The 10,438-nt window shown below is 49.0% G+C and overlaps 1 protein-coding gene across 1 annotated transcript; it reads left to right on the top strand.

Moving 5' to 3' along the window:
• The first annotated feature begins 2,021 nt into the window (after window positions 1–2,021).
• LOC124639523 lies at window positions 2,022–9,193 on the top strand. Its single transcript, XM_047176940.1, has 2 exons — window positions 2,022–2,996; window positions 3,157–9,193. Exon 2 carries the CDS (start codon window positions 3,341–3,343, stop codon window positions 9,161–9,163), a length of 5,823 nt encoding a protein of 1,940 aa, XP_047032896.1. The 5' UTR covers window positions 2,022–2,996; window positions 3,157–3,340; the 3' UTR covers window positions 9,164–9,193.
• Window positions 9,194–10,438: the final 1,245 nt, after the last annotated feature.

The following is a 10,438-nucleotide window of genomic DNA, read 5'->3' as shown; positions in this document are numbered from 1 at the left end:
TCTTTTTATTCAAATAATATATCAAACCAAAAAAAAACTTAGACATACAATATCACTTTAAAAATAAACAGGGCCGCTTCACTTAATTTGACTACAAAATCCCATTTCAGTACAAAAAAATATATACTTTCTCGATCACTAGAATAATGATATTCCGAAGTGCCATTAGTAGACTAAACCAGGGTAATCCAGAATCTTGGAATCCAGCTCATTTGCATAAATTTCCATTAGGCACAAACATCTTATAATACTTAGAGTAATCTCGGCATTATGGCTTGCTTTTGAGAAATTATGTCACACGTATCAATCAGGATAACACTTAGATCACGTAACCTTCTGGAGACGCTATTGACGTATGTTTATCACTGCTAAAGGTTTGATATCGCTCGTACTCTTATATGTGTCACCGGCAAATAACAAGACTCGTAAGTTGATCAATTTTTTAGGTAGTTGATCAACTCTCGGAAAATAATAAACGGCAGTTGAAATATACTATTTAACGTATGTATTTTAGTAAATTGATCAATTTATGGCGCGCGTCTTGCCGTGAAATCATCCTACAAAGGCGAGGAGTACGCTGATTGGTTAAAAGCTTAGAGACAATTAATGGTTACCTAAGCCATTCCTTAGTGAAGGCTTTGTATGACATTCCGTCACTAAGGAGTGACTTAAGTAATCGTTAAATGACTCTGAGTGGGGAGGTAAGATACGCTAAGATAATGGTGTACCGTCAAATAGTACACTGGACAAGACAGTACAGACGCAAGCAGGTCACTATACCCGAATATGTTAAATTTTACTAATCGAACATACTACTATTTAATTGTGATAGGGTTGAAAATCGATTGAAGAAAATTAACAGATTGAGGTAGGTTGATATGCTGTGGTCTGTACACGTGTACGCCTTTATGCTCATGTTTCTTATTTTTTTAGTGTAAGAGAGTAATAATTTGATCGTATATGAATGAGTGCGCTGTCACTCTTTGTTGTATTGCTACGACCCATTTGCGGTAATTAATAGACTTTTTCGCATATTCCTTCTAAGGCAGTTCCAGTTGGTTTTATGCTCTTAGGTACGTTAAGGTATGTATTGCTAATAATGTATTTACAGTATAATCAGGATAGAGTGTTTCGCGGCGATGTTTTGACATATTATTTGGTACTCATCTCTTAATGAGTTTCCTTATTGAGTACGCGAAATGTTTATATAGAAATGGTTGCTATAATACTTTCAATGCGGGTTTGAGCGATTAATACTCGTTTAAAAAAGCGACTATAAAAATTAATTAGAAAGAAAATAACTTGCCGATATTCTATCTGTTTCACAAAGTGACTCAATTCACTTTGTGATAAAAATAATGCGAACACAACAAAAATGGCTTGAGTACTACTAACCTCGAAATCATTGTTCTTCTTCTTGGCGAGTCGATGGCAACTTCAATTTTGGAGGCCCAATATTTCGCTACGCATACGGCATTGTCAGTAGCGTTATAAAGGTCATCCACTATGCAGCTGTCGGGGCATAGTGGACAACATAGAAGGTGCCGCATGGTTTGTGGTATGGCACCACACCCGCAGCTATTGTCGTCAGTGTAGCCCCACTTACATAGGTTTTCCCTGCACCTGCCTACCTGTGCACGTAGCCTGTTAAGAGACTTCCATACAGGCCACGGTTGGTCGTAACCTGGTGGAAGCCGTTCCGCGGGTGGAAGGAAGTCAGGCAGAGCAAGTTCTTCCCATAGTTCGATGCGGGTCTTAGGAGCATCAAATCAAATCATTGTTAAAATATATATATATCTCAAGCAATAAGACCCTATATTTTATAATTGTTATTTTCTACCTCCATCAGCAAAACCGTATTTTCTGGGTCAATAAATACAGTGAGTTTTTCCAATAAATTAAAAGGGAAAATATTTACCCTGTTAATGGTTGACTATCAAGCGGAAATGCGTGTTTGATACCTTTTAGGGGTCCAAGTTGTAAGCGATGCGCAATCGTATAATTTAGTTCCTAAGTGTTCGCGACAGACGCATCCGTGCGCCGCGAGTGCAAAATCATAATGCCTGAGTGTTCGTGTATGCGCGTAACTATTTATACTCTAACAATTTTGTGATGAGGGTAATGAGCAAAAAGTGCCGTGAGCCGCGCCAAGGTATGTTTTTCACGTGCACCCTCCTTCTAAATTGTTATAGAATTGTGTTCAGATTTTGATAGTGCTTTAATTTGTAAATTATAGTGTTTTTTGATACCAAATTGTAATAGTCTTGTAGCGGTAACCTTAACCTATCTAATTATGTATAATAAACCTAATAGTTCTGCCGTTTAAGGCCTGATTTACCCATGTAAACATTTCTCGATAGCAGAAATCCTAGACTTTCATTAGTGAAATAGTGTTTAACTGAAAGCCTAGGTTTCATTGTATACAAAATAACTTAATTTATAGAAATATTGTTAATAGTTTAAGTTATAGAGCAATAAATAATGTCTGTGCTTTGACTTTCATTTCACATGCAAATTAACAATACTAGGGCTTAGGTCACATTGTTAGGATTACTATCGCCAGATAGCCCATGAAATGCCCTAACACACACTACCTTTCGTATTGAGATAACCCCCATAGTTTGTTTTTTATCTCAAGATAGTCTTCACCTAAGGGCCGATTTCACATAGTTTTTTATAGTTATTCGGTTATAGTATTTCAGCCCTGAAGGTATGCAGGGTGTGTGTGGTATAGTTCAGTAGCGCACTTCATGGGGCGTCTGACGCTATGTGTCCTGTAATGATATCATGTACCAATTGTTTGTAATACGGCTGTTAAATTGAAAGGTCAATAAAACTGAGTTGGTCGGAGGGACGAGAAATCGAGGTGCTCGTCACGGTAAAGTTTCGAGCTCATTCGGTGCGCAAGCGCCGCCGTACAAATCGTAGTCATCGGTATAGATTTTTGATAGTGTAACAAGTAAATAGTGAAAAGTAAATAGTGTAATTGTAGTATGGTAAGTGCGTCGAAGCTCGTCCCTTCAAGACTCCTGAAAAATATATGAAGACTTATTATTTCACCGGCATCCCTGAACCTATAGTAGCAGAGAGCCTAAAACCCGTCTAAACGTATTCTTGTTTCTGAAATTCCTGTTTCTCGCCACATCGTAAATACAGTCCACTCGCCCAGACGTCCAAGAACCAGCGACCGACGGGGCGTCAACGTCTCGAAGCCACCCCATAGTACCTGCTTCTGAGCTACGTCCGTCCCGCACATCTGTTTGGTCCTTGCGACCCGGATCGCCTGGGAAGCGAGCCAGGAACCTCAGCTGAAGATACTGAAGAGTTGTAAACAGCAAGTATGCCTGTGACAAGATCGCAAGGAAGAGCCGCTCAAGCCTGGATCATCGACGCCAGACCGGGCCGCCGCACACCCCCCATCGTGCACGACCAGCCGCCGTTCTCTCCAACCACCACCGAGGGGAGTGAGCAGCCCCCCCCTCCCCCGAGGGGGGGTGAAGACCTACCCTGCCCCGCAGCTGTGAGGGGAAGTGAGGCGCCGCCCTGCCCCCCTGCCCCGCGGGGGGGTGAAGACCGACCGCGCCCCCCTACCCCGCGAGGGGGTGAAGAGCGACCAGCGCCGTCGTCGTTGATGCAGACTGAAGCGTCGTCATCACTGAGGCCGCCTGGAACCAGTGCTGAAGAATATAGTTCAGGAGGAACACTGAAGGCTTGCGACAAGACATACAACCGAGCTGTACCGTTGACTACCCGGGTTGACGCCCGTACCGAACTTAAGGCACCGTCGCACAGATCGACGGCATCAAATAGAAAAATTAGAAATGCGCGTGAAGACTTATTGAAGATTAAGTTGGAGCTAGCGCAAATAGCACTTCAGAGGGCCGAGGAAGAATCGGACGACGATTATATGGACGATAGAAATTCCAATGAAGAGTACATCCGTTCCTGGTTGGAGGAAGCTCCGGAACCAGACCCGCAGGACGCCGCCGCTGAGGGAGGACATAGACCACCAGATACCCTGGACCTGCCCGAGCCCCCCCCCTCCGCGGTTATAGTGAATCCGGTCCTGCGTGGAATAAGTACTGCTCCTGGAAGAGACGCCGCCGCCGAGGGAGGACATAGACTGCCGGGTACCCTGGACAAACCAGAGCCCCCCCCCTCGAAGACCATCGATACTGAAGCCCTTTCATCAATGAAGAAACCAGTTGAAGATACCGCAGGGGGTGAAGGGCTCCGTCCGTTTATCACGGAACTCACCTCCGCCATCGCATCGCTAGCCGGCAATAGAAGCGAAGAGAAACCGGTGTACCACAACCCTGCTGCATCGAAAGTCATCATGACGCTGCCGAACTTTAGTGGATTGCATACAGAATGGCTATCGTTCCGCGCCATCTATGAGACAACGCGACCATATTTCAACGATGTGGAAAATACGGCGAGGCTGAGAAGAAGCCTGCGAGGAAGAGCGCTTGATACAGTTAGTTCCGAGCTCATCGGCAACGCCAGGCCGGATGACATCATGAAGGAGTTGGAGCTTCAGTTTGGCCGCCCCGACTCAATAGCGCAAGCGGAGACAGACAGACTGCGCGGGCTGCCACGCTGCGGAGAAGCACCGAAGGACATCTGCACTTTCGCCAGCCGTGTACGAAGTGGCATCGTCACACTGCGAGCGCTGAAAAAGGAACACTACCTCATGAACGCCGAGCTTATGCGCATCCTCACAGAGAAGCTGCCGAACTCGCTACGTGTACAGTGGTACAAGACATATACTGAGAAGTACCAGTCAACGCCGGACTTGGGTCTCTTCAGCGACTTCATCACCGAACAAGCTCGCTACTGCAGCGCGTTTGCACCGCCTGAAAACATCAGTGAAGCTACTGGACTTAGACGTGTGACGCAGAGAACACACACCACTATAGACAAGAAGCCCGCATCGAAGTGCCGCATCTGCGAGATGGATGGTCACCGATCGCTAGACTGCCACAAGTTCGTGAAGGCTTCTGCGGACAAGAAGTGGGAACTAGCCAAGCAACACAACATGTGCTTCCGCTGCCTGCGCCATCGTCAGCACGGACACAGATGTCAGAAGAAGAGATGTGGAATCGAGGGCTGCACAGCATCACACCATCATCTGCTTCACTACAAGAAGAAGGCGAGCACTACTGAAGTCGCACAAGAAGCACAAGAAATAGTCGCAAGTTCACGCAACCACACAAATCAAGCGTTCCTGAAAATCGTTCCGGTGCAACTGTCCGGACCGGCGGGAGAAGTGCGCACCTACGCACTGCTGGATGACGGCTCAACCGTGTCACTGATTGACGAAGAGCTAGCAGACATGATCGGTGCAGAGGGACCAGTCGAGCCGATGAAGATAGGCGCCATCAGCGACGTGACTATCGACACGCCCACGTCGAAGAGAGTTGATCTCACGCTATCGACCTGCCATAGGAAGAAGATACCCTTCAGGGCGCGCACCATACCACGCCTGCACCTGTCGCCGCAGTCAATCAGCAAGGATGACATCGCTGACTGCAAGCACCTGTTCGACCTGGCAGATCAGCTGACGTACAACGCAGGGACGCCGAAGATTATCATCGGGCAAGACAACTGGCATCTGCTCCTAGCAACAGACATCAGAAGAGGGCCCCAGCATCAGCCGATAGCATCGTTAACTCCCTTGGGCTGGGTGCTGCACGGTGCCCGCACTAGGATTCTGGGACAGCAGGTGCACTACGTCAATCAGCTGAACAGCGCCGAGGAAAGCATAGACAAGCAACTTCGTGAATACTTCGCACTCGAGTCACTCATCATCAACCCGTGCCGACCAGCTTCTGACCCGGAGAAGAGAGCGGAAGATATATTACAACGCAGTATAGTACAGCTGGAAGATGGACGTCTTCAGACTGCGTTGCTATGGAGGAGTGACGAGATACAGATGCCGGACAGCTACGCGACTGCGATGAATAGACTCGTATCAATAGAGAAAAAACTCGACAAGAATCCTGCTCTGAAGACTAGATATATGGCGCAGATGGATTCACTAATAGAAAAGGGCTACGCAGAGAAAGCGCCCCTTGAACGTACACCGGGAAGAACGTGGTACCTGCCGCACTTCGACGTCTTCAACCCTATGAAACCGGAGAAGCTTCGTATAGTTCATGACGCAGCAGCGAAGACAAGAGGGATGTCACTGAACGACTACCTACTCACGGGTCCGGACTTGCTGCAGTCACTGCCCGGCGTGATGATGCGATTCCGACGTCACCGCGTCGCCGTCTCCGGAGATATCACTGAAATGTTTATGCAGGTGAAAGTAAAGCCAGAAGACAGAGACGCTCTCCGATATCTGTGGCGAGGAGAGCGGCGGGAGGGGGCGCCGGAAGAGTACCGAATGACGTCAATAATATTCGGCGCAGCAAGTTCACCGTGTACAGCAATATTCGCTAAGAACTGGAATGCTAAACGCCATGCGAACGAACATCCAGAAGCAGTAGAAGCAATAGTCAAGAATCATTACATGGACGATTACCTGGATAGCTTCAGAAGTACAGAAGAGGCGACGCGCACAATCAAGATAGTACAAGAAATACATAGTAAAGCGCGCTTCGACCTAACGAAATGGGTATCCAACAGCGAAGAAGTGCTGCGTGAATTGGTACCGGGCCAAGAAACAACACAGATTGTTAATCTTGGAAATATAGAAAACACAGAGAAAGTACTCGGCGTGATATGGAAGCCACACACAGACGAGCTGAGCTTCAACTTAAAACTCGCGCGCCTACCTACTGGCCTGCTCGACAAGGAAACGCCCACCAAGAGAGAGGCGCTCAAGATAGTTATGTCGCTGTATGACCCGCTGGGCCTCGCCTCACCTATAACAATCAGGGCGAAACAAATACTGCAAGAAGCCTGGAGGCGGGGAGTCGACTGGGATCAACCTCTCGATGAAGAACTATCAAGCCAGTGGAGGGCGTGGATAAGTCATCTCGAACAGCTGAAGAACGTAAACATACCGCGCTGTTATCCTGGGTACAGCGAGGCTACAGAAATACAAGTACACGTGTTCACCGACGCCAGTGAGAAGGCCTACGCTACAGCGGTGTACTGGAGGTCAACGACCCGTGACAACAACGTGCACGTCAGCCTCGTCATGGCGAAGGCGAAGGTGGCGCCGCTGAAGCTGCTGTCAATACCGCGCCTCGAGCTGCAAGCCGCGGTGATGGGTACGCGCGTCGCAGCCGCAGTGATATATGAACACAACGTCAAGCCCGCCTCCGTGACCTACTGGAGTGACAGCAGAACCGTTCTGACATGGATAAGGAAAGGAGCCAGATCGTACAAGCCATTCGTTGCACATCGCTTGGCCGCCATAGAGGAAAATAGCAGAGTCGAAGAGTGGCGCTGGGTGCCTACAAAAAGCAACATAGCCGACGCCGCCACCCGCGACGTCCCGACGCACTTTCATACCGACCACGAGTGGTACTGCGGCCCTAAGTTCCTCTACGACGACCCATCGACATGGCCGACCGAGTCACCAGCTGACAGTCAACCGACAGGCGAGGAAAAAACAGTCACGCTCATACAAGCAGGCGCAACAAACCTCATAGACGTCGTTCCCGACCCCGCTCGATTTTCAAGGTGGGAGCGATTGCTGCGCGCCACAGCCAGAGTACTACAGTTTATATCGTTATGTAGAAAACAACATACAGAAAAAACGTTCTACAAGCGAACAAGGAAAAACAAAGAAAACGATCCTGATTGGTCGAGAGCGGTGCGAGCGCCCCGCGCGCCCGCCGAAGCTGCGCGCGCCCAAATATGCACACGCAAGTTTATTATATTGGACGCGACATACATTCAAAGAGCAGAGAAGCTGTTAGTTCGTGTGGTGCAACAGGAAGCCTTTAAACAAGAAATAGCCAGTCTCGAGAGCAACAAAACAGTCGCAAGTAGTAGCCGGCTGTACCCGCTGCGCATAGAACTAAACGACGGAGTTATAGTACTGCGAAGCCGCATAGCTGCTGTAGATAAAGTCGCTAAAAGCGTGAAGAGTCCACCTGTGTTAGACGGCGATCACCGTATTACACAGCTATATATAGACTGGACACACCGTAGTCTACAACACAGCGGCACCGAGCTCGTCGTGAATGAGGTCAGACAGCACTACTGGATTGTGCGCCTGCGCCCGACAGTCAAGCAAGTCATCGCGCGCTGCCTGCACTGCCGCATACGTCGCGCGCGCGCGCCGACGCCGGCAACCGGCGACCACCCCAAGACACGCCTAGCTCATCACCGCAGGCCGTTCACATACACTGGGCTTGATTATTTCGGCCCGCTGTCAGTCACCGTCGGTCGTCAGCATCACAAGCGATACGTGGCGCTGTTCACGTGTCTCACAACGAGGGCAGTTCACCTCGAGATCGCGCACAGCCTCAGCGCGGACTCAGCTGTGTTGGCGCTGCGCAGGTTCGCAGCGCGACGCGGCTGTCCCACCGAAATCTACTCCGACAACGGCACCAACATGCACGGTGCTGACCGTGAGCTGCGTGAGGCCTGCCAGGAGGAGGCCAGCCGACGCGGCATCGCCTGGCGCTTCATCACGCCTTCCGCGCCTTTCATGGGAGGCGCCTGGGAGCGCTTAGTGCGGTGCGTTAAGACCGCGCTAGGCGCCACGCTGCACGAGCGCCACCCACGCGAGGAGGTCCTCGCGACGCTGCTCTGCGAGGTCGAGTACGTCGTCAACAGCCGGCCGCTCACCCACGTATCTGTGAGCGGCGACGACGACGAGTCCATCACACCGAACCATTTCCTGCTGGGCGGCTCGGCACGCCTGCCGAGCCCCGGCACGTTCGACGAGCGAGACATCGACAGCAAGAAGCACTGGCGGCGCGCCCAGATACTCGCCGACATGTTCTGGCGCCGCTGGGTGCGCGAGTACCTGCCCGAGCTCCAATACCGGCGGGAGCCGCACGCCCGCGGCCCCGCGCTGCAGCTGGGCGACCCCGTCCTCATCGCCGACGGCAACCTGCCTCGCAACACCTGGCCGCGAGGCCGGGTCGTGGCCGTCTACCCGGGCGCTGATGGTGAAGTTCGGACCGCTGACGTGCGCACCGCAGGTGGCATACTAAAGCGTCCGACGAAGAAACTCGTGCCGCTGCCTAAGTAACCGGGCAGTGCGGCATCACCGGCGTCGCGGCGCCCTTGGCGCTATCACTGCGCCGTCGCTCACCGGAGATGCGGCATCGCTGCGAGCCAGAGCTACGAGTCATCGCTACGGGTCAACGCTTCGAGTCCCTACATCGTGTCATCGTGTCATCATTCATCGTTTAATAGACTAAATAGTGATAGTGAAAGTGAAAGTGATAGTGCCTACGCTCTGCCGCACGGCGGGAGAGATGTTCGCGACAGACGCATCCGTGCGCCGCGAGTGCAAAATCATAATGCCTGAGTGTTCGTGTATGCGCGTAACTATTTATACTCTAACAATTTTGTGATGAGGGTAATGAGCAAAAAGTGCCGTGAGCCGCGCCAAGGTATGTTTTTCACGTGCACCCTCCTTCTAAATTGTTATAGAATTGTGTTCAGATTTTGATAGTGCTTTAATTTGTAAATTATAGTGTTTTTTGATACCAAATTGTAATAGTCTTGTAGCGGTAACCTTAACCTATCTAATTATGTATAATAAACCTAATAGTTCTGCCGTTTAAGGCCTGATTTACCCATGTAAACATTTCTCGATAGCAGAAATCCTAGACTTTCATTAGTGAAATAGTGTTTAACTGAAAGCCTAGGTTTCATTGTATACAAAATAACTTAATTTATAGAAATATTGTTAATAGTTTAAGTTATAGAGCAATAAATAATGTCTGTGCTTTGACTTTCATTTCACATGCAAATTAACAATACTAGGGCTTAGGTCACATTGTTAGGATTACTATCGCCAGATAGCCCATGAAATGCCCTAACACACACTACCTTTCGTATTGAGATAACCCCCATAGTTTGTTTTTTATCTCAAGATAGTCTTCACCTAAGGGCCGATTTCACATAGTTTTTTATAGTTATTCGGTTATAGTATTTCAGCCCTGAAGGTATGCAGGGTGTGTGTGGTATAGTTCAGTAGCGCACTTCATGGGGCGTCTGACGCTATGTGTCCTGTAATGATATCATGTACCAATTGTTTGTAATACGGCTGTTAAATTGAAAGGTCAATAAAACTGAGTTGGTCGGAGGGACGAGAAATCGAGGTGCTCGTCACGGTAAAGTTTCGAGCTCATTCGGTGCGCAAGCGCCGCCGTACAAATCGTAGTCATCGGTATAGATTTTTGATAGTGTAACAAGTAAATAGTGAAAAGTAAATAGTGTAATTGTAGTATGGTAAGTGCGTCGAAGCTCGTCCCTTCAAGACTCCTGAAAAATATATGAAGACTTATTATTTCAC

The sequence above is a fragment of the Helicoverpa zea genome, chromosome 2, assembly GCF_022581195.2.
Source record: "Helicoverpa zea isolate HzStark_Cry1AcR chromosome 2, ilHelZeax1.1, whole genome shotgun sequence".
Taxonomy (NCBI): domain Eukaryota; kingdom Metazoa; phylum Arthropoda; class Insecta; order Lepidoptera; family Noctuidae; genus Helicoverpa; species Helicoverpa zea.
This window is presented reverse-complemented; position numbering and strand designations above follow the sequence as displayed.